Source organism: Leptonychotes weddellii, chromosome 11 (assembly GCF_054177405.1).
Source record: "Leptonychotes weddellii isolate Sample4059 chromosome 11, ASM5417740v2, whole genome shotgun sequence".
NCBI lineage: Eukaryota > Metazoa > Chordata > Mammalia > Carnivora > Phocidae > Leptonychotes > Leptonychotes weddellii.
In genome coordinates, this window is record NC_138379.1 from 85,929,424 (window position 1) to 85,954,096 (window position 24,673).

At 39.4% G+C, this 24,673-nt stretch overlaps 1 protein-coding gene across 2 annotated transcripts in view; it reads left to right on the forward strand.

Annotated features, from left to right (window-relative positions):
- Positions 1 to 24,673, forward strand: part of ZW10 (zw10 kinetochore protein) — a 32,821-nt gene continuing 8,148 nt past the window's right edge. The window contains exons 1-10 of one of the 2 annotated variants that reach the window (XM_031030235.2): positions 1 to 201; positions 1,998 to 2,132; positions 6,405 to 6,506; positions 6,706 to 6,783; positions 6,937 to 7,096; positions 8,594 to 8,746; positions 9,296 to 9,502; positions 19,808 to 19,971; positions 20,472 to 20,654; positions 23,316 to 23,554. In XM_031030235.2, the coding sequence (XP_030886095.1) occupies positions 97 to 201; positions 1,998 to 2,132; positions 6,405 to 6,506; positions 6,706 to 6,783; positions 6,937 to 7,096; positions 8,594 to 8,746; positions 9,296 to 9,502; positions 19,808 to 19,971; positions 20,472 to 20,654; positions 23,316 to 23,554 (1,526 nt within the window). In that variant the 5' untranslated portion in view covers positions 1 to 96. The remainder of the gene's footprint in view (positions 202 to 1,997; positions 2,133 to 6,404; positions 6,507 to 6,705; positions 6,784 to 6,936; positions 7,097 to 8,593; positions 8,747 to 9,295; positions 9,503 to 19,807; positions 19,972 to 20,471; positions 20,655 to 23,315; positions 23,555 to 24,673) is intronic. The other variant, XM_006735356.3, reaches the window with a different exon arrangement.

Genomic DNA, 24,673 nt, shown 5'->3' on the forward strand with positions numbered 1-24,673 from the left:
TTTCCCGGCAGGCCGCGCGCCAACCCCGCCGGCGGGACTGGGGCTGCCGCGCTGGCAGCAAGAGTGACCCTGTCCGTCTTGGTTCCGGTCGTGGCGATGGCTTCGTTCGTGACGGAGGTTCTGGCACACTCGGGGAGGCTGGAGAAGGAGGATCTGGGCACTCGGATCAGCCGCCTGACCCGGCGGGTGGAGGAGATTAAGGTGAAGGCCCAGCAGCCGGGGGCTGACTGAAAAGGGACGCCGAGTCCGTTTGTGGAGGGACCGGGAAAGGAGTGGGGACTAAGGGCAGAGAGAGGGGGTATGAGCAGAGTCCGGTGTAGGGGCTGAGTGAGAAGAATGTGAAGTGGGAGGGCTGGGAAGTGTGTGGATTGGGGAGGGGCGCGGAGGGGAGCCCAGACGGGTTGGGGAGTGAGGAGGCGCGGCGGCCTGGCGTCTGGGGGAGGAGGAGGCGGTGGCCGAGGAGTGCTGGGCGGTGGGGTTAGGGTGGGGATCGGTCAGGTCGGGGGCTTTGCTCCACAGGAAGACTGTGGAGACCAGCAGAGGAGGTGGGTCTGGAAGCCCCGAGGTGTCCAGGGAGGGAGCATGTGCGAAGGATAGAAATGCGGACAGGACCACCTTCCTGGTTTGTGTTTATCTCCTCCGCCCACTCCTTTTTACACCATTTGCTGGTGAATAAAATAGCTTTGGGAGAATGCTGCCATTCTCCTCTCTGAAATTTTTGTTGTTCCAGTCTGTCAACATGTTTATGAAACTCTGGTCTTCATCCCCAAGTCCTTTGAGGCTGCTCTGAGTGTTGTAAAACAGGACCCTGCTGTCTTGAGGTTGATACCAACTCAAAAAGCACGTCGCTATTCACAGTTTCACTCTGTATTGGTATCCTTCCCTTGCCAGTCTTTGCCCACATCTTTGTTGCTTTCATTTAAAGTTGTGTGCACCTGCCTTAAGTGTGGATTTCAGGGAGCAAGTTTGGCACCCTATCATAAAGGCACAAGAAGTAGGACTTCCTAACAACCCCTGATTTTACAAAAATGGTTTCCTGACTTGTGAGTATTCATGTTACGGCCATCTCTTCTTTAACAGGGCTTTAGGGTTTTTCACCATTTTTTATATGGTGGAAAGACTATTAAGCTACCTTAGCATGGCACTCAAGGCTCCTACTGTTCTGGACCTAACTTTGCTTTTACTGGGTTTCTTTCCCTCACCAACGTGGATCTTCAGCCAACTGACAATTACTTTCTATGCTCCAAGCAGACCCAGTATTTTCCTTGGTTCCCAGATTTTGCTTATGTGGCCATCTTTTCATCTTTTTAATGTCCTGTCTCAAATCTAGTTTCCTGCATATAAAGTATCTTCATTTTTCCCTCAAGCAGAGGTGATCTCTTTCTCATTTGTGTTTCTGGAGGACATTAACTCTTCCTATATTACATTTTTATATTCTGTTACTTTATAGTAATTTTTCTACTTAAAAATAATTTATGGGCAGGCATAATTTTTTCTGGTATTTTCCAAAGCTTTCAGTGCAGAGTATTCAATAATTTGTTTATTGATGAAGCTCAAGTTAGAGTTTTAAGATTAGGACTTAAAATTGTATAAGCAAAAAGATAGAAATTCATAAGTTGAAGTATACAGATTGTGGATTTAATTTATCTGTTTGCTTTTTCTAGTAGCTATATGATTAAAGTTGGTGGCTGCAGTCTGAGCTAATCTAGTTTAATATGAGAACTTCTGGCTCCCCCTTTTCTTTTTCAGCATTTGTACAACTTTTGGGCACTGTTTGGTGATCATTGTCTTCTTGCATCCTAATAATGTTATGGGATCCTTAAAGGTGGGAGAAATGTGTTTTTCAAAGAAACCCATTGGCTTGGAGGAAAAGTGAAGGGGTGTGGGTAACTGGCCAGAAGGCTCCAGCATGGAGGATTCCTTATGGAAGATGAGCTGTATATTTTTAATAGAGTTCTCTACTCATCTCACTGTAATTCTTCTGTCTTATTTTATAGGGTGAAGTGTGCACTATGATCAGCAAGAAGTATAGTGAATTCCTGCCTAGCATGCAAAGTGCACAGGACCTGGTTACCCAAGTGGATAAGCTGTCTGAGGACATTGACCTGCTGAAATCCAGGATAGAGAGTGAGGTAAAAATGGTTCATTATATTGGTTAGGTTTGTAGGGTGGTAGTTCAGCTGCCTGATTGCTCAGACAGTTCAATTCTGTGTATAAGTTTTCAAGACCTCACTTTCCTTATTGGTCAATGGAAGTTGTATTGTATAACTTTAGAGTAACTTCCAATTTTAAGATAGAAATATTTTCCAAAACTATCAACAATTTTCATAGTACATTTTAAAAGCTATAATAATAATGTCTGGCATTTGAATAGCACTTTATAAATTAGAAAAAAATAATCTTAGAATTTTATTGTCTTCAAAATAAAGCTGGGTCATTTGGACTTTTATCTCTTAGTTTAAAATGTTTAACATCTCTTAATGGCTAGCATTCTCTTATATCTATAGCTGGCCTCTACACATTCCAGCCTCAACATAATCTTGGTCGTTTGGCCTTCTCCTGGAAAATTGGCTTGATTTGCCAGCTACAACCACTCTGCTTCCTGTCATAAAGCCTCTTTATCTGGACACACAAAGAATCCTTGCCTGTCTTGTACTGTGTCACTGTGTCGGGCCAGTGCTTGCTGTGCTTCTTATGGAAGGTCTGGTGGGGTTTAGAAATGCTTACCACGTTTGCCAGAGTGCTGTCATCACAATAAAAAGTAAGCCAGTGTGGAAACAAAAATAGCCACTTCAAAATTTTAAAAACATTTTTCACATATATTATTTCACCAGGATTTTTTTCCTGTATTTAACTTTTAGGAAACATAGTCATTTGAAGCAAGGAAAGCTGATATTAGAGGTTAGCAGGTGTAATCTTCGAGGCCTTCTACATCTATTGCTAAATTATTGGGCAGGGCTCATTGATACCCCAAATCAAGATGGTGAAGTGTTTTCAAAGTCCTCAAGGAAAGATGCCCAAGTCTTTTCTCTAGGTGATAGTTATTAAGGAAGGAAAGTGAGCAGATGTGTTTTGCAAAAGTTCTGTGTAAAACTTTAATCACAAATGGGGATTTCTAGATTTTCTAGAAAATCTATTAACAGTTCATCAATCATTCTGATTAGAAGTTTTAATAAGGGCGCCTGGGTGGCTCAGTTGGTTAAGCGACTGCCTTCAGCTCAGGTCATGATCCTGGAGTCCCGGGATCGAGTCCCGCATCGGGCTCCCTGCTCTGCAGGGAGTCTGCTTCTCCCTCTGACCCTCCCCCCTCTCATGTGCTCTCTCTCTCATTCTCTCTGTCTCAAATAAATAAATAAAATATTTAAAAAAAAAAAAAAAAGAAGTTTTAATAAAAATCTGTTACTCTACAACTCTGGCACAGTTCAAATAATATTTTCAAGGTGTATTTGTAGTTAGTTGATTGTTTGATCCGTGAGTCAATAGTGCCATCTTAGACTGTACTATTAGAAATGCAGTGTCTGGAATAAGAGAGTCATGGACTGTCCATACCAGATTATGGTTGGTGAAATTTATTCAGTTCTGGTTGTTGCATTTTGAAAGGTGCCTGGTCTAAATGAGAAGGTCCATACCTAAACATTGTATCATCGGAAGAACAGTGAAAGAAACTGAGGATGTTTAGCCCTAGTAAGAATCAAACTTATGGCCGGAGAAGAAGAATGAGATTTAATAGGTAGATTTAATCAGTCATTTGGTATACTTACTCAGCATCTACAAGGGGTCAAACACTGTGGTAGTTACTGAACGTGACAGTTTTTTATTTCAAAATGTGAATCTCTTGCCTAATGTAGATGACCAAAATAGTACGATGCACATTAAATAGAAATAATTCAATTAGAGAAGGAAAATACAGCTAAGCTTGACTTCCTATAGGAAATAGTATCAGACCAAAACCTGAAGTAATAGATAGTTAGGCAAAGAGGAAGGAAGAGTGTTTTAGGTGGCATAGGGGATAGCATTGCAGAGACATAGATGGAATGGAGAGATGTCGCCTTCGAAGAGGATTCCACATGACTCATGTGGTGGGAAGGGACACGAGATGAGAATAGAAAGGTACGCAAGGACCGTGTCTATCAGGTTAAGCAGTGTGGACATTATCTTGATGGCACTGTGGAAGCCATGGAGGATTTTAAACAGAGTAGTGACATCAGGTTTGAATTTTAGGAATCCCATTCTGCTTGCAGTTTGAAGAATGGACTTGGGGAGAATGAGACAGGGAAATGAGCTGGCAGTTAAAGCATTAGGAGGCAGTTAAACTGATCAGGGAAGAAAGGACAGGGTCCTGCTCTAAAGTCAGTGGCAGTGAGGATGGAGAAGAGGATGAGGATGAATCCTAGTGACATTTAAGAGATGGGATCTTTGGGACTTGATGTGGGGAGTGAAAGATGGAGGAGTCAAGGATCATGGAGAACGAGGTCATTGATGTGCCATTCACTGAAAAGAAAATCTAGAGAAAGGAGTAGGTTTTTGTGGGGTGCCTGTGGGATATGCAAATGGAGCTGCACGGTTGGAGTGTAATAAGACAAAGGCTAGACTGCAACAAGAAATGAAGAGAGAGAGAAAGAGAGAGACAGACAGACCTTGAAATGCAGTGGCTCAAATGGCTTTTTAATTGTAATAGTCCAGGCTGCCAGGCCGATTCTACACAGTCAAGAACTATGAGGGAATCTGAGATTTTAATCTGCTTGTAGGTTAGCTAGTTAGCCTGCCACAGTTTCATGGATGCTACTAGAAGACATGAGATTCCTTGGGTGAGAGATGAAGGACAGTTTATTACTCACAGCAGTGGGCAGACTGAACATTTTGTACAGAGGTTAAGAACAAAGAGGGCACGGAGGACGCACATCTATTTTCTTGACTCAGACTTGGAAATGGTTCACATCACTTCTACTTATATTTCATTGGTGAGATCTTAGACACATGGTCACACTCCACTGAGCGAGCCTACAAATCTCATTGGGTAGCCATGTGCTGTTACTGTGGGGGAATGGGAAAATGGCTTTTAGTTGGCAGTTTACACATCACCCATCCATATACGTGTTTGGAGCTTAGGAAAGTGATGTGGACTTGAGATAGAAGTCTTTAGAAATGGAAGCCATGAGCCACTGATTGCCCAGAGAGAGCGTGTAGAGCAGGATTTCTCAACCTCGACACTGTTGATATTTGGGGCTGGATAGTTCTTTGTTGTGGTGGGCTATCCTGTGCATTGTGGGATAATCCGCAGTATCTCTGGTCTCTACTCCCTAGATGCCAGTAGAACTCCCCCTGTTGTGACAACCTAAAATGTCTCCAGACACTGCCAGATATCCCTAGATGGGAGTGGGGGAAAAATACGATTGTTTTTTGAGAACCGCTGGTTCAGGGTAGGAGGAGGGCCAGGGAGAAAGGACTGTCAATCTGTATGAAGTGGTCAGAAGGAAAATGAAGTTCCCCAAAGAAAATGAATGGCCAAAGAACTAGGAGGAAAATCAGTGGAGAATAATTTCAGGGAACCAAGGGAAGGAAAGTAACTGTACTGATAAATAGTTAGACACTGATGATGTTTGCTTTGGATTTACAACAAGGAGTTGATTGGTGTTTGGGGCACTGTTTTGGAATAGTTTTAATCGAATGGTGGGGGTAGAAACCAGATCTTGGTGAGTTGTAGAATGAATGAGAAGTGAGAAAGTGAAGATAGTGGGCATGGATCGCTCTTGCAAGAGGCTTGTTTGTGAGAGGGAGGAGAGAAATAAGGTAGCCACTGAGAAATAGGGGTTGCTGAGGTGGAGGGAATTTTTTTCTCAAAGATGGAAATTTCAGCATGTTTAAACCTGAAGGAAGGAGCCTTGCTCTAGTAGGTATTCAGTCAGTGTATATTTCATGAATGAGGAATGAATTAGGAAGAGGTAAAAGATACAGAAAAGAAGAATTGATAGTGCAAAGTCCCTGAAAAGGTGGGACAGAATGGGAGGTGGATTCTGATTCAGCATAAAATCTTTCTAAGAGTTAGAGCTATTAGCTGTAGAATGAGTTGTCACTTAGCAGTGGGGATACCCCTCTAATCATCCAGGTGGATGAGCTCTCTGATGAAAAATACTGCTTAAATTAAGGCTAGATTGTGACATGAGCCTATTATGTTGATGGCATATTGCTGCATAGGATAATGGTTTAGACTAAGTGAACCACTTAAGATCTCTTCCCAATACATTCTGTGACTTTTTTTTTTTTTTAGTTATTCCAGTCTTAACCAGCATTTAAATTTCAGTATGAATTATGTTCACCTAATAAAGCTTATTGATTAGCTATAAATGTTTTATTTCTTAGATATAGTATAACTTAGGAGTACTTATCTTTGATGTGTGGATTAGGTTTGCCGGGATCTTCATGTATCAACTGCTGAATTTACAGACTTGAAGCAACAGTTGGAAAGAGACTCAGTAGTCCTAAGTTTGCTTAAGCAGCTGCAACAGGTCAGTAAACTCAACACTCAGTGTTTTGCTGGTGAGAAAGTCATTTTTTTCCAGTTGGTCTTATTATTAAATGTGTATCCCTCTAAGGTATTTTTTAAATACCTTATTTTTTAAATATTTTAAAAATAAACGAGCAGACAGACTTGAAATAATAGGATGTATAAAATGAAATACCTAATAACAATGTTTATCGTTTTAGTTTTCTACTGCTATTGAAGAATATAATTGTGCATTAACGGAGAAGAAGTATGTCACTGCTGCTCAGTGTCTGGAAGAGGTACTAAATGCTTTCTCCACAGTATAAGCAATTAGTACTGTTCTTGTTTTTAGTAAATTTTGTGTTCCACGTATTCGTTATCATTATACCAGTATATTCCCACTGCCCTGAGGCTAGATGGAATGTCTAACGATGATTCCATTTCACTGCCAGGCACAGAAATACCTGAAGTTACTGAAATCCAGAAAATGCTTTGATTTAAAAATGTTGAAATCTCTCCACATGGAGCTCACAATACAGAAACAGAACATCCTTTACCACCTTGGAGAAGAGTGGCAGAAGCTGATCATATGGAAGTTGCCGCCATCAAAAGGTGCTGCTGACCTCAGGTGGACTGCTTTGCTTAATCTGCCTGAACCAGTGTGGCCTCTGAATATATTCGAAATATCTTATACTGGGGGATAAGGAGGTTTCATTTATCAGTCTCCACTGCACTGAGTTCTCCTGTTAAGCAGAATGCGTGTTAGGACTAGCTCCTCGCTTTACTTCCCTTGAATCTCTCTCTGTCCCCTTCACGAGGAAGGAACACAGCAGGGGAAGAGGACTGGATGGGTGGGATTCACATGATGAGGGTGCGGCCGTGGAGGAGGTGGTAGCCGTTTAAGACCCCACAGAGTTTCCACTGCACTGTAGGCCCGCCCATTCCCAACAGCCCTAATCCCAACAGTTTACCATGGCCGGAAAGCTTTGAAAAGCTGTCTGACCATTTCCTCTCTTGGGGGGGGGGGGTGTGGGTCAGTAGGACAGGGGTTTGGCTCAGTTTTTTTCAGTCCTCGGGGAAAAATGGTGGCAAAATCATGAGATACTGGGTGCTTTGCAAGATGAAGAAATAGGATTACTTTGGCCCTGGCTTTGCTTGACGCTGCTTGGCTCTCAGGCTCTCTGCTCAGTCTAGGTGCCAGCTGTCTTTGATGTCTGGTTTACACAGAGTAGAACCTCTGAGACTGTATGTAAAGGACATGCCATTACACCTGGTATATTTTCTAGTATTGAATCTTGAAATTTAGTTTGTTTCAGTCTTCCCCCAACCCCTTTCCCGTATCCACTTGGGCCTCCAAATTCATTAAATACGTATGTATGTATGTATATACACACACACACACGTGTATGTATTTCAGTTATTTTGAAGGAAGTAATCTAGAAAATCTTGGGCTATATTTGCAGGCAGACTAAAATTAAGAGAAGATAGCAGGCATGTTAATTCTTTGTTATTATACACCCTTCTTGTTAAACTTATTAGGCAGGCTATTTTCTATACTCAGTAAGAAAAAACATTAAGGAGATCTTAAGTGAAACTGGGACCTCATGTGTCATTCTTTTTTTTTTTTTTTAAAGATTTTATTTATTTATTTGACAGAGAGAGACACAGCGAGAGAGGGAACACAAGCAGGGGGAGTGGGAGAGGGAGAAGCAGGCTTCCCGCTGAGCAGGGAGCCCGATGTGGGGCTCGATCCCAGGACCCTGGGATCGTGACCTGAGCGGAAGGCAGATGCTTGACGACTAAGCCACCCAGGTGCCCCCTCGTGTGTCATTTTTTACCTCCACTCAATGCATATTTAATAAGCATTTATTAGGCACATCATCTTGCTTTTGCACTTAGTTTGGTTCTTTGAATATACCAAAAACTGTCATTTCTCGTTTTAAAGTGATGCCAAGGACACATACGTCATAATAAAAATTTGGTTACATTGGAAGTGTATTGTAATACAACCACATATTTAGGAATCTCAATAGAGAATGAGCTCTGAGGAATAGAAGTGGGAATATCTTGTATTGCTGAGACAGCTGATGTTTTCTCCCTTTTTCTTAGATACCAGCAACTTGGAATCTTGCCTACAAACAGAACTTCATTTATGCATTGAACAGTCTCAGAAAGAAGAGAAGACCCCTGTGCCACCAATCAGTTCTGTCCTCCTGGCATTTTCTGTTCTTGGGGAGCTACAAATGAAGCTTAAATCATTTGGTAAGGCATACTACTTTGTTTCATTTTCATGAAATCTCAGAATATTCGGTATTAACGGAATGACAGATAAGTTTATAAAATATTCTCTAGATAATATTGATGATGGATCCTAGGTTTGGCCTTATGATTCGTCAAATGGAATTCTCATAAATACTACCCTTTTTATTAAGGGCTTGGATCCTTTCTTGACTTTTCTTTTTTCCTTTTTTTAAAGATTTTATTTATTTATTTGACAGAGAGATAGAGAGCACAAGTAGGCAGAGAGGCAGGCAGAGGGAGAGGGAGAAGCAGACTCTCCACTGAGCAGGAAACCAGCTACTGCTATTTATTTAATTTGACTTTTTGAATGATTTAAATAAAAATCTGTAGACCGTCTAGGGAACTTCAGTGGGAAAACCTGCAGTGCATAACGAGTGGTGTGTGATGTCACAGGATATATATTTTTATTGTTAGGTTCAAAGATCTTTTTTGGTGGTGGTGGGGGGGGCATGCATGCTTTTTATAAGTTTGTTCCAGTGATTTCTGATGAATGTTCATATAATTTTTCAGGTCAGATGCTGCTGAAGTATATCCTTAGGCCTCTGGCATCTTGCCCATCCCTTTATGCTATTATAGAAAGCCAGCCTAACATCATTATTATTCGTTTTGAATCTGTAATGACTGACTTGGAACATCCGTCACCGTCTGAAGTTTTTGCAAAGATCAGACTGGTACTGGAAGTGCTCCAGAAACAACTTCTCGGTCTGTATCCCCAAGGTAGTGCTTTTATAGTTTTATATTTGGGAAAAGTCAACATTGTTTTTAAAAGTAAATATTATTTTATTTGATTTTATTTTTTTAAAGATTTTATTTATTTATTTATTTGAAAGAGAGAGAGAATGAGAGACAGAGAGCATGAGAGGGAGGAGGGTCAGAGGGAGAAGCAGACTCCCTGCCGAGCAGGGAGCCCGATGCGGGACTCGATCCCGGGACTCCAGGATCATGACCTGAGCCGAAGGCAGTGGCTTAACCAACTGAGCCACCCAGGCGCCCAAAAAAGTAAATATTATTTTAAAGTAGATAAAAATGCCCCTAATCTGAATGTATAGAGGATTGGAGGTGAGTAAATTATGCTATAGGAGTAAAGTGATCACCTGCTTATTTCCTGCTCTGCTTTACATTCCTTCTCCTCCCTATATTGAAAATAGGGTCACCAGTGCTACCCCAGATTCTGTATTTGTAATATTTAGTTGAATTCTAGGATCTACTTCTCTCACTGGACTTCTAGTAACATCACATATTGGGACTCTTGCTTTAATTATGGGAGAAGCAGAGATGAACTAAGTACTCTTGTTTTTTTTTTTTTAAGATTTTATTTATTTATTTGAGAGAGAGAGAGAGCACGAGAGGGGGGAGGGTCAGAGGGAGAAGCAGACTCCCCGCCGAGCAGGGAGCCCGATGCGGGACTCGATCCCGGGACTCCAGGATCATGACCTGAGCCCAAGGCAGTCACTTAACCAACTGAGCCACCCAGGCGCCCTCTTGTTTGTTTTTTAGAGAGCGAGGCGAAGAGGTGGGGGGAGGGGCAGAGAGAAGGAATTTTAAGCAGGCTCCACACCCAGGGCAGGGCTCCATCTCACAACCCTGAGATCATGACAGCCAAAATCAGGAGTCGGAAGCTTAACCGACTGAGCCCCCCAGGCGCCCTGAACCAAGTTCTATGTATTTCAATAGGAAAATCCCCATTAATCTGATAGAAACAAACGAGATTTAACATAAGAAATAAATTACATTCCGTCTTAGCCTATTGTTTAGATCTTTATGTATTCACGATTGAAATAGCCAGTTTCTGTATTGCTTTGAATAATTTTTTTGGTTGTCATACTATTAAAAATAAAGTTTTTCTGGTGTTTTAATACTACTTTTTAGTTATTTGACTTACCTTCTTTTTAAAATATTTATTTATTTTTTGTTTATTTTGACTTTATGCTTTTCTCAGTTGTCTTACTAAATAGTCAGACATTCTTGATGTAGAAAAAATTAAAAAACTGCTGGTGGTGTTTGTATGCTTTCCTGGCAGTCATTTAGTTTATTTATATAAAATAATTTCTGTGTAAAGGAAGGAACTGGTTCTAGTTTTAACAGTAGCAGAGAAGGAGAAAACATCTTCAGACTTGTATAAACTGCAGAAATCCAAGGTAGTTTTCTTGTTCCTTCACTTAGGGAAATAATACATAGGTATAAACAAAGTTGTAAACAAAGTACCCAAGGATTAGAAAGAACCAGAGATCTCTGATGCTTGAGTCTTCTCTCTATGGGTCACATAGGCAGCTTGAGCACTGTTAGTGAGGGGGAGGGCACTTCCTCTTGATGCATGCATTCTGTCCTGCCTCTGGGCAGCTCTGAGTTTTATGGAGTTTTTTTTGTTTTTTTAAAAAAATCATGTGTCCTATATCAATAGTAAATACTATTAGCAAAGCCTGCATTTTGCAAATTAAATCTTCAAGGTAGTTGTTTAAAAAATTTGTTCAGAATACATTGCTCTGTAATGCCTACTTTATTGATGCTACTTCTGCTATGTGTAGCATATCGAACATGTCTAATTCCTATTACACATGATGGACTTTTAAATTCTTTACGGTAGCTGTTACTTCCTTTGTATCTTACCACCAATATCAACATCCTTAGGTTTTTTTGAATGACATAGTTTTAAGTTCTTATTTTCATTGCTCTTCTGTGAATATATTCCATTTTCTTCTATAGTTTTACTTAAAGTATGGTATTCAAAACAGAACAAAGTATTATAGTGTGAACTAATTCAGAGTAGTTTGGGAGCATTCATGCCCTCATTCTCAGTTCCATGCTTCTGTGAGTATAGCCAAAGGCTTTTTATTTATTACAGTTAACTCACTGAGCTTTAAATCTAAATGAAAATCCTGTGTCCTACTTAATGCAATGCAAACTGCTGCTCTCCCATCTTAGACTTGACTTTTTGGAATTAACATTAATCTTTGTTAAATTTTACTTGATAAAATTTTGCAGTGTGTTTACTGTCCTTTCCCCTTCATGTCGCATGCATAATTGATACCCATGCTTTCATATAGTTTAATCTGAGTCCGTGATGATATTGTTGCCTGGGATAGGGTTACAGTCCAGAGGTGCTCTGGGGAGTTCTGGTACAGACCTCTTTACAGTTTTACTTTGCTCCATTAAAGTAATCAGTACTATACCTGTTGATCTATTTGTAAGTTTTCTTGTATCTAGGATATTCAGAGCAGAAGACAGCTCATCTCTTTATGCATTTTAGGCTCTAGTTTCTCTTTTACCATTTATTTATTTATTTATTTTTTTTAAAGATTTTATTTATTTATTCATGAGAGATAGAGAGAGAGAGGTAGAGGCAGAGGGAGAAGCAGACTCCCCGCGGAGCAGGGAGCCCGATGTGGGACTCGATCCCAGGACCCTGGGATCATGACCTGAGCCGAAGGCAGGCGCTCAACTGACTGAGCCACCCAGGCGTCCCTCTTTTACCATTTATTGTTTCCCTTCTGGTTTAGAGATCACTGTCTTTGACAAAGAAGAGAATAAAAGAACGAGTTTAGGAATTTTGTGTTCTCTTTGATATCCGTCAGTTCGCATTCATTCCCTTCCTTCATCTTCTTGATCTAAATATAATCTGAAAATTCTATTTTGAGTCCTTAATTCTTTTTGGAATCCTCTATTTTCTTTGGATTTTAGCTATTCTGAAACTTCCTAAGGGCTTTTGCCCTTCCTCTTATGTTTGCCTTTGGTTATATGCTCTTCTTTTCACCTTTTAAATCTGTATTTTTCCTTCAAAGTTTTCTTTCTTAGAAAGTATTGTTATACCAACAACAAAGGAGCTTTAATTTTTTTTAATTTTATTTCATTTTAATTCCAGTATCATTAACCTACAATGTTATATTAGCTTCAGGTGTACACAAAGGAGCTTTTATTTTATTTCTTTATTTATTTATTTAAAAAGATTTTATTTATTTGACAGAGAGAGAGAGCATGAGCACGGGGAGGGCAGAGGGAGAGGGAGAGCAGGCTTCTGGCTGAGCAAGGAGACGGATGTGGAATGGGATCATGACTTGAGCTGAAGGCAGATGCTTAACCGACTGAGCCACCCAGGCGCCCCTCACAAAGGAGTTTTTATTTATTTATTTATTTATTTATTAAAGATTTATTTATTTATTTGAGAGAGAGAGAGACACAGCGAGAGAGGAAACACAAGCAGGGGGAGTGGGAGAGGGAGAAGCAGGCTTCCCGCCGAGCAGGGAGCCTGATGTGGGGCTCGATCCCAGGACTCTGGGATCATGACCTGAGCCAAAGGCAGACACTTAACGACTGAGCCACCCAGGCGCCCCACAAAGGAGTTTTTAAAAGAGGAAAAAGAAAATTTGGAAAGAATTTGGCAAAATATATAAAAAGTCTTAATATGTTTCAATCCTTTGAACCAAGATCTCAACTTATAGGAGTCTGCCCTACAGAAATAATCTTTTTTTTATTAAGATTTTTTTTTTCTTTAGATTTTATTTATTTGAGAGAGAGAGACAGAGATAGTGAGAGAGAGAGCACAAGTGGGGAGGAGAGGGAGAAGCAGGCTCCCCACAGAGCAGGGAGCCCGATGTGGGACTCGATCCCAGGACCCTGGGATCATGACCTGAGCCGAAGGCAGACGCTTAACTGACTGAGCCACCCAGGCGCCCAGAAATAATCTTAAATATATAAAACTATGTATAAGGATGTTCATCATAATGTTACATACAATACTGAAATACTGGAAAGTAATGAAATTTTGAAGAATAAGGAAATGAGTAAGTAAATTATAGAGCTATGTAGTAGATCACTTTGCATAATTATGTCATACTTTATTGTATTGAATTTTTAAAGAAATGATTGGTTTTAAAACTAATTGCTTCTAAAAGCCAACAAAAAGCATTCTATTAAAGGATTAAAAACTTTATTTCCATTAAAATCAGTTGTAAGTCGGGAATTCATGCTACCATTAATATTCTTTGGTATTGTTTTAGGGATTGTGCTAATGCAAAGAAGAGAAAATAAGTATGAATATTAAAATAAAGAGAAGAAATTATTTTTATGTATAAATGATATAATTGCATACATAGGAAACCAAAAGACTACTAAAACTTTTATAATTAATGATTATAAATTGTGTTAAATTTATAATTTAAATTATATTTCTTTATTTTTAAATTAATCGTATCAAATTTTTTTTTTTTTAAAGATTTTATTTATTTATTTGACAGAGACAGCGAGAGCAGGAACACAAGCAGGGGGAGCGGGAGAGGGAGAAGCGGGCTTCCCACCGAGCAGGGAGCCCGATGTGGGACTCGATCCCAGGTCCCTGGGATCATGACCTGAGCCAAAGGCAGACGCTTAACGACTGAGCCACCCAGGTGCCCCAATCATATAAAAATTTAATCATTGTTTAGATACAGTGTGAAGGTATAAAAATCAATAATATCTTTGTGTACTAATCAGTTATATTAAAATATAAAGATATTTATAGTGCTAACAAAATCTGTGAAATTCTTAAATATAAGTTTAATAAGAGGAGGACATATGTGAAGAAAACCATAAAACTTTGAAGGACATAAAGTAAAACCTGAGTAGAAGGAGGCTTTTGTGGATTAGAAGACAGTCTCATAAAATTGTCAGCTCATTCCAAAACAGTGTATAAGTTTAATACATTTCCAAATACCCATTATATATTTTCAAACTCAATAAAGTACTCTAAAGCTTATATCAAAGATAGATTTGGAGAATTGCCAATAATGATTTAAGAAACATTAGTGGGACAATTTAAAAATTAAAACTATGTTCTCGGTACAAGGAAATTAATGGAATGAAAAAGAGTCCAGAAGTAGAGCCAGGATAAATGAGAACTTGGTGTTTGATCAAAGTCACATTTCAGTTTAGTGGGACAGACAGTTCATTTAGTAATGTGCTAGCAAAATTGGCTATCTGTGCAGTAAAACAAAGTTGGATTCCTGCTTCATAGTTCATACTGAAGTAAATTCAAGATGAGTTAAAGCCCTCCATGTGAAACAACAACAACAAAAATGTTAGAAGAAAATTTAGGAGATGTGAATAGTCTGAGGAAGTTCAGAATGCATAAAGGGAAGGACTGACAAATTTGACTACGTATAAATGTTAAATTCTGTCTGGCAAACAGTACAGTAAACAAAGGCAAAAGACAATAGTGAACTGGGAGAAAATTCTTGTGAAATGTTTGACAGACAAGGCATTAGTATAAGGACTTTTTTCCAAAGAAAAAGAGAACATGAGTAATAGAAAAACAGGCAAAAAATTTGAATAGGCAATTCATGGAAGAGAAGGTGCAATTTGTTAATAAACGTAAAAATGTGTTGCTTAACCTCCGTAGTAGGGGAATAGAAATCACACCGTCAAGGTGAACTTTCATCCTTAGGGCAGACATTAAAAGATTCTGAGTGAGACACTTCTGGTAAGAAAGTGGAAAGATGGTCTCCTTCATTGCTTTTTGTGAGTGCTTTGTAGAAAATACTGTGAAGCTCTACTATATAGTATATGTATAGTAAAATCTAAAATATGCATCCCTTTGACCTAGGTATTCCACTATTTAATTCTCTACAGAAGTGATACCAATAGGTTATATGTTTGTGTGTGTGAGTAGTGTTGTATCCTTGCACACTGGACTGTGCTTCATTTGAGGAATGGTTATATAACTTACGTTTGAGGTGTACTATGGCACATTTTGCAGCTATGGAAAAGAAAGGAAGTAGAGCTGGACATGTTGATTTAAAAGATGGCCATGATCTGTTTTTAAGTGGTAAAAAAGCTAAGTGTAAAATCTATGGCATGAACCCATTTTTATAAAAAAGAAGGCTGTCCCTTATATGAGTGTTGTATTGGTTTGCTGGAGCCGCCATAACGTGCAACAGGCTGTGTGACTTAACGAATTATTTTCTCACGGTTTTGGAGGCTGGGAGTCCAAGATGAAGTTTTAGCAGATTTGGTTTCTCCTGAGTCCTCTCTCCTTGCCTTGCAGACAGCCTTCTCACTGGCCTGTCCTCTGTAGGAGTGCATCCCTGGTGTCTCGTCCTCTTCTTATAAGGACACTAGTCATATTGGATTAGGGCCCCTCCTTAGTGACCTCATTTAACCTCAATTACTTTTTTAAAGGCCAGGCCCTATCTCCAAATCCAGTCACATGGGGGGTTAAGGCTTCAACATATAAATTGTAGGGGAGAGTGTACGATTCAGTCTATTTCAAGGGGTGTGTATTTGGCAATTCAGCCCATATCAAGGAGTGTGCATGTGTGTATATATGTGTGTAAAAACCATGTATATATATGGTTATGAATGTTTTATATATATATATAGTATGAATGTAAGGGAGGAAGAATACAAACCAAAATCCTGGTCACTTGGGCATGGAGAGAGAAGCTTGTGGGTATGGATAGGGAAAATTTGGCTTTTTCTTTATAAATCTTAGTGTTTTGGGACTTGTCATAACAAGCAAGTTTTGCTTTTCCCATGAATGATTTTCTAGAAAGTGTCAGTTACAGATTTTTACCAAGGAGTAGAAACTCTGAACATAACAAATAACTGTAGAAGAAATTTGAAAGGTTGTTAAAGACTTGCCACTGAAAAGTCCACCATCAGGCACAGAAAGTTTGTAGCTAAATTCTGTGTATATTTCAGTTTCTGGATAATCCCCGTGTTAATCAAACTCTTTTGGTCATTAGAAACAAAGATGAGGGCGCCTGGGTGGCTCAGTCGTTAAGCGTCTGCCTTCGGCTCAGGTCATGATCCCGGGGTCCTGGGATCGAGCCCCACATCGGGCTCCCTGCTCAGCGGGAAGCCTGCTTCTCCCTCTCCCACTCCCCCTGCTTGTGTTCCCGCTCTCGCTGTCTCTCTCTCTGTCAAATAAATAAATAAAATCTTTAAAAAAAAAAAAAAAGAAACAAAGATGAATATGTCCTACTTAAGTTTTTAAAAACCAGCATAGGGGCACCTGGGTGGCTTAGTCAGCCTTCCGGTCAGGTCATCATCTCAGGGTCCTGGGATTGAGCCCCACATTGGGCTCCCTGCTCAGTGGGAACCCTGCTTCTCCCTCTCCCTCTGCCCCTCCCCCTTGCTCATGCTCTCTCTCATGCTTTCTCTCTCTCAAATAAATAAAATCTCAAAGAAGCCCCAAACAGAATAAACTTAATACCAAAATGTAATAATGATAGTTTATACACAGAGAACACACTGTCGAATGATTTTACCTTTGGCTTATAAATGCAAACACAAAATATGTAAATTAAACCCAACAGTACCTTTAAAAAGGAGACATTGTTTATTCTAGGAGTACAGAGGTGTTTAGCATAAGAAAGCTATCAACCAGTTTATTATGTCAGCATATTAAAAGGGGTCACATCATTAGATATGGAAAATATGACAAAACTCAGTACCCTTTTTTTTTTTTTTTTAAAGATTTTATTTATTTGACAGAGACACAGTGAGAGAAGGAACACAAGCAGAGGGAGTGGGTAAGGGAGAAGCAGGCTTCCCGCCGAGCAGGGAGCCCGATGTGGGGCTCGATTCCAGGATCCCGGGATCATGACCTGAGCCGAAGGCAGACGCTTAACGACTGAGCCACCCAGGCGCCCTCAGTACCCTTTCTTAATAAAAAACTAAAATAAGAATAGAGTACTTTTAATAGTATGGTGAAATGTTTATGATACTAGCTGAAATGTCTCTTAGTATTGTTTACTTTATTATCTTTAAAAGAAAGGCAGGTTTTTTTGTTTTGCTCTGTGTTAGTAAATTGCAGCTGCCATTTATTGTGAAATTTGTGACATTTTCTTCCGGTCTCTCTTTTTTTTCCTTTACTGTTCCCATGATTCTACTCGCTTTTGCATCTTCACTTAATTCTGCATCGGTAGCATACCTTGTCCATAGTTATTTTTCTTAAACTTAGAAAAATAATTACATCATGATTAAGATAAGTATTTCTATTTAATTGCCTTTTACAGTTTATATAGGTACCATTGTAGCTTGTGCTGTATGCATAAATATTCAAATAAACGCATTACAGTGTTACATTGGTGCATAGAAAAAAAATAATTCGAATGGAATGAATCTGTTTACACTGATGGGATTGGTTATGTGTTCGTGTGCGGTGCTGGAAATGATTCATGTGCCTGCCATGAGCAGTACAGACAACATAATTGCTTATGCGGTACAGTGGTTCAAGTGACATTGCAGTCTTATCGAAACAACGAAGTTGTGCTTAACAGAAAACTACACTACTTCCTTTTGTTTCTTTTACTTTAAGATTTTTATTCAAAAAATGTACCGCGGTCCCATGTACCCTTCAGCCATTTTCTTCAGTGTTAACATCCTGTGTACCCATAGTACGATGTCACACCCAGCAAGCTGACGATGGTCCAATTCACAGAGCTTATTCCGGTTTCACCTGCACTCATTTGTGTGTGTGTGTGTGTGTGTGTGTGTGTAGTTTTGTGTAGTTTTATCACACGTAGATCCATGTGGCCACCACTTTAATCAAGATATGGACTATTCTAACACCACAAGCTGCTTTGTGCTCTCTTTTTATAATCACACACCATTGCTTCCATTTTTTTAAAGATTTTGTTTGTTTATTTTTTATTGGTTTGTTTGTTTAGAGAGAGAGCATGCAAGTGGGGTAAGGGGCAGGAGAGGGAGAGAGATGCAGGGCTCCATCTCACAACCCAAGATCACGACCTGAGCGGAAATCAAGAGTCAGATGCTTAACCGACTGAGCCACCCAGGTGCCCCCCTGCTTCCATTTTTAAAATGAAATTGAGGGCGCCTGGGTGGCTCAGATGGTTAAGTGTCTGCCTTCGGCTGGGGTCATGATCCCAGGGTCCTGGGATCGAATCCCACATCGGGCTCCCTGCTCAGCGGAGAGCCTGCTTCTCCCTCTGCCTCTCTCTCTCTTATGAATAAATAAATAAAATCTTTAAAAAAATAAAATAAAATGAAATTGAAACCGATTAAAAATTTAAAAAATTCAATTCCTCAGTCACACTAACCACATTTCAAGTGCTCAGCAGCAAAATGTGGCCGGTGGCTGTGCAGGTATAGATTTTAGACATTTTAAGTTTCTCAAGGCTCTCAGATAATATGCTTCACTTTTTTTTAAGGTTCTTATCCCCTAAGGCCTTCCTTGGTGAATTGGAACGAGGTTAAAAATAGCTTGTCCCTTGGGGTGCCTGGGTGGCTTAGTTGGTGAAGCGTCTACCTTGGGCTCTGGTCATGATCCTGGGGTCCTGAGTTCAAGCTGTACGTGGGGCTCCCTGCTCAGCGGGAGTCTGCTTCTTCCTCTCCTCCCCGCTCCTGCTCTCTCTCGCTATCTCTGTCTCTCTCAAATAAATAAAATCTTAAAAAAAAAAATAGCTTGTCTCTTTTATGGTTCCTTTTCCCTCTTCGTTGGTCACTGATTCTTAACTATTATTTATGTCGTTAATATTATATTTTAAATAACTCTGTTAAAGTGTGTTGGGAAAAAACCCATCATATGATACACTGTAGAGAGGCTTCTGAAGTATTCCGTTTGCTAGGTTAGGTATTACGCTGTAATGTAAGGTGTTTTTGATATTTTACTTAGGATAAACATGCAGATCCTAGGCAGAGATGACAGAGGATGTTTATTCATTATTAAAGAACTGGGGTTTTATTCTAAATGAGTTTCAACTTGGTATGCAGAACTTCTGAGTGCTTGTCATATAATCAGATCAGTAGATTAGCAGTAGATGATTACTGTAGAGTGTAGATGGCTTAATACTTTATTATTGTAGAGTACAGGGAGTAATACAGTGCAGACTCTTCAGTTGAGCAATGAAAATAAAGTAATAATTGTATGTCATGCTTTGTCCCACGCAGGCACTTGAGATAGCTGTAAAATTATCTGTGCTGTTTTCTTCCCCATCCTAAAATTAAAGAATTCTAGAAAACTAGGGAACTTGAGCATAATCTGAACTGCGAATGGTGTCTTGTTTAAAGCTTTTTCTTTTGATTCAGATTTACCTCTTGATACTGACCTAGAAAATGAAAAAACATCTAAGATTATATTGGCTGAGATGCTTGGTGACATGATCTGGGAGGACTTGTCTGAGTGCCTCATTAAAAACTGTTTGGTTTATTCTATCCCAACTAATAGCAGCAAGTTACAGCAGTATGAAGAGGTGAGTGCAGAGATACCACAGAAGGTTATAAGAGACTGTAGGTGAGTATTGGTGTCTGGTTTTTCCTGGGAGACCTTTTGCTCTTCAGCGACATCTTTAAGGAAATTATTAATAGGGAGTGGAAGCAAATTCCCTATTACTTATTTCTGTCCTTGCTTTCTCCCTTTTGATTGGGAAGAATGTTTTTCTTTTTAAGTATATTTTAGTTAGTGAGATACCTTTGCTTCTTTTTAGCATTTCCTTGAACACTGAAATAAGTGTATTTACTTTAGAGATCTTCGCGCTTCTACTCAGTAGAATCCGAAGTTTATATTGAAGGTGCTATTCCTAGTGAACTTAGGGCTGGAGGAATGTCTAATATGTGTATACCTGCTAACTGCTGGTCTGTTGTAAAACTTAAATGACCAGCTTGTCCTTGTTACTTTGGATTTGAAATTTTAACACTGGAATGGACTATGTGTATATAATTCTTTTTTTTCCCCTTTGTCTTTCTTCCTCAGATCATACAGTCCACTGAAGAATTTGAAAATGCCCTCAAGGAGATGAGGTTTTTAAAAGGAGATACTACCGATTTGCTGAAATATGCCCGTAACATCAATTCTCATTTTGCTAACAAGAAATGTCAGGATGTGATTGTGGCAGCTAGAAACCTGATGACCTCTGAAATTCACAACACTGTGAAGGTACTGGGGGTTATCTTAATGTGTATTACCTTGTCTTTGGGAAGTGGTGTGCATTTTTGAGACAAATTTGGTAGAGTGGGAGCTCTAGAGCATGACAGTTGCTGAGCTCACTGGGAGAAGTTCTCATCTTCCAACAGTAAGTTCTCTCATCTCTCAGGTGGTCCTGATACCTGTGTCTTTCCTAGGATACCATGAGGCCCCGATGAGATAGTTAGTGCACATGAAAGCGTTGTGTACATTGAAAAACCCATGTAAATATAATAGATTTCTGTTGTTGAAATTAGAACGTATATCAACCTATGTAGATTTTTCTCAACTTCAGTACTTGAGTTTTTAGGACACAATTTTGTGACAGATAAAATTGGGCTTCATTATGTCCAGAGATTATACCCTGTTGTGAAAATGTTGACTTCATCTCTTAAGCTAATAGAGGCACTAGTTTTACAGTCAAAGTAGTAAAACAAAAAAGATAGAGTCTTTGTAGGGTATCAACAATTATCTACAAAGTCAGGGGGCTCTGTAATTTGCGCAAAGGGTAATTTACTTCTTTGACCTTAGATAAGTCTGTGTATTTTCTTTTCTGTTTTTTTTTTTTCTCAGATTTTATGTACATAAAATATTTGGTAAATGTAAGGTATTACTTAGATTAAAGTAAAACATAGACTAACATAGTCCCTTAATAGAAAATTCCTCAGCCATTTTTCTCCTGTCACAGTGATAGGAACTAGGCTCTTCTTCCCTCTATCCTTTCTCTTGTGATCCTCCCTTTTCCTTGGGGGTACTCTGTTACTGTGTCCACCCAGCAAAATAGTTCATTAGTCCTTTGAAGTGCACAGATTTTAATACATTTTGAGGTATTTTGGGTTGTTTTTTTTTAATGAGTTGTGAGCATTTTTTTTTTTAAGATTTTATTTATTTATTTGACAGAGAGCGAGAGAGGGAACACAAGCAGGGGGAGTGGGAGAGGGAGAAGCAGGCTCCCCGCTGAGCAGGGAGCCCAATGCGGGACTCGATTCCAGGACCCTGGGATCATGACCTGAGCCGAAGGCAGATGCTTAACCGACTGAGCCACCCAGGTGCCCCTTGTTTGGACATTTTAATCTCACAGATACCAGACTAGATCTTATATTCTTCCATTATGGATTCCCTCACCTTCCTCAAGAAATCACTTCATTGGGTCATGTGTATTTTGAGTCCACTGTTTTTTCAGACAAACATTAGCATCTTTTAATCATCTCTATAATTATATTTTTTCTTCTACTCTCTATCTTTGCCATAAATTTGACTGCTGGCTCCCAGACATTTGTATTCTCATTTAAACTTCTTAATAGCCCTTTGAAATAGATACTTTTATACCATTTTGTAGATCAGGAAGGCAAATTTGATGACGTAAACATTTTTATTAGACTTGGAGCTTTTTCTGTTAGAAACTCTGTGGGGAAGTCGAGCATGTGCAGAGCAGGACTGCTGCTCTTGCGGTGGAACCTGCTGCTCCCACCTGCTTAATCTCTTTTATTTTTTGGCCCCTCTGGCATCTTCGGAAAACAAAGTTTGAAGACCGTTATTGTAGTGCAATTTCTTCATTTTACAACAAGAAAATTGAGGTCCAGAGAGGTTAAATGACTTTGTTAAAAGTCAAGGTAAAAAATAATACTGATGTTTCCAGACTAGCAGCCTAGTGTTCTTTCAGTAGGTTTTGATAAGTCTAGGAATTTTCTTTTTTTTAAGATTTTATTTATTTATTTATTTATTTATTTATTTATTTGACAGAGAGCACGCACAGGTGTACACAAACAGGGGAGCGTCAGGCAGAGGGAGAGGGAGAAGCAGGCTCCCCGCTGAGCAGGGAGCCCAATGCGGGCCTCGATCCCAGTACCCTGGGATCATGACCTGAGCCAAAGGCAGATGCTTAACGACTGAGCCACCCACATGCCCCGGAATTTTCATTCCGTATAAATGTTAGGGAAGCTTTTTTGGTTTTGAAGTTTTTTTTGTTTAGTGGAGGTATGCTAGCCTGAATGGGTTATTTCTTAGACTAAGCCAATACATGTTGCTGGTGGGGAATAATTTGTTTAATGACAACAGAACACAAAATTATACTGGTCTGCAGTATTTTAGTAGTCTAGTCTGAGAAAGATGATTTTTTTTTTTTTAAGATTTTGTTTCTTTGACAGAGACATCGCGAGAGAGGGAACACGAGCACGGGGAGTGGGAGAAGGAGAAGTAGGCTTCCCGAGGAGCAGGGAGCCTGATGTGGGGCTCGATCCCAGGACCCTGGGATCATGACCTAAGCCGAAGCCAGACGCTTAATGACTGAGCCACCCAGGCACCCCAGAAAGATGATTTTTGAAGGTCCTTTCATTTACCTGAAATCTTGGGCCAGTTTCACAGCTTTGCTCTTTCCACCAATATGATGAGTACACAGAAGAAATGGAAGAATGGCACAAGTAAAGGCAATTTTTTATTTCTTAGGACATGCTGTCACTCAAAATCAAGCAGTCATTAAAATAATTTCCGTATTTACTCAAATCTTTTGATTACTCTGTAGAGCCACAACTTGGTCGTCGTGCAAGTCCACCAGCATCTTACTCCTGTCTGTATGCTTGCGCTTGAACTATTCTGAGGACAATACATTTTCTGTGTTTTATGTTTGAATCTTAGATTACTCCTGATTCTAAGATAAGTGTGCCAGACTTACCCTGTCCTGAGAAGGATGAGAAGCTAGAAGTACAGAAAATGTCCACAACTCAATACAACGAGGTGGTGAATTTAGAGCCTGAAAATACATTGGACCAACATTCCTTCTCTTTGCCCACGTGCCGCATCAGTGAATCTGTGAAGCAGTTAATGGAACTTGCCTATCAGACTTTACTAGAGGCAACAACCAGCAGTGATCAGTGGTAAGAGTTCTGAAAATGGCAGTGACATGGTTACATGTACATCTAAACTAGACATTTATGGTGAAAATTAGCTGGAATTCTTTGGGTTTTCTTATCCCACTAGTTAATATTTTTTTTCCTTAGAAAAACAGTGCAGCACACAAGTATATATTGACAGTTCACTTTTATTTGCAATAACATGTACTTCTCACAGCATACATTAGAAATGGAAGCATGTGTATGGGTGAACAAATGGAGTTTCTTTGACATTAAAGTTGTTAATCACTCTTTCATAAAAAGCTCTTTTAATTTTTGTTTAATTTCTACTTTTATATGAGTTGAATGATGTTACATGAAAAAGCACATGTAAAGAACTTAGAATACTACCTGGAAAATTATCAGTACTCAAATGTTTATTTTATTATTACTGGTGGCCATGGTAATAGTGGTCATAATACGATCTGCTCCAGCCTGCCCTGGCCTTTTAGCTTAGCATTCATTTTACATTTTGATTATAATTATTTTACATTAATTATAATTAATTTACATTTTTGTTTTTAATGCAATAATGGTTGGAAGGCCAAAGGTAGAAGGAAAAGCATGGAATGTCCTGAAGATCTGATTTTATCCTTTCAAGATGATTTCTCTTAATCGATACTGTATTCAGGGTACCTCCAACTCTAGTCCACATTTCGTTCTGAACCTCTCTTTGCTTCATGAGCCCCTCTCCTACTCCTAGACAAAACTGAGGAGGAGATGGCAGGCGGGAGCCCACGCTGTAGAGCGGAGTGACAAAAGCCTCTTCAGTTTGAATCTGTGGCTAGCAGTTCTTTACTCCTTGTCCGCACAGGAGAGAACAGTCCCAGTTAGGGCCTGACTCAACTACATTGCCTCTCAGGTGGGCTTCCAGAGTTTTCATTTTTATTTCCACATGCAAACAAACCCCTTTATTTTATTCTGCTCTAGAAAGAAAGAAAACATGTTTACCAAGATATTTCCATGACGTCAATGAATTGTTGTGTTCACAAGCCCCCCATCCAGTTTTAAATATAAGTAGGAAGAAAAAAACATGTAAAAAATATATATATTCCTTAAAAAAAAAAGTATATATTCCTTTGGTAAAATAAATTTAGAGTAACC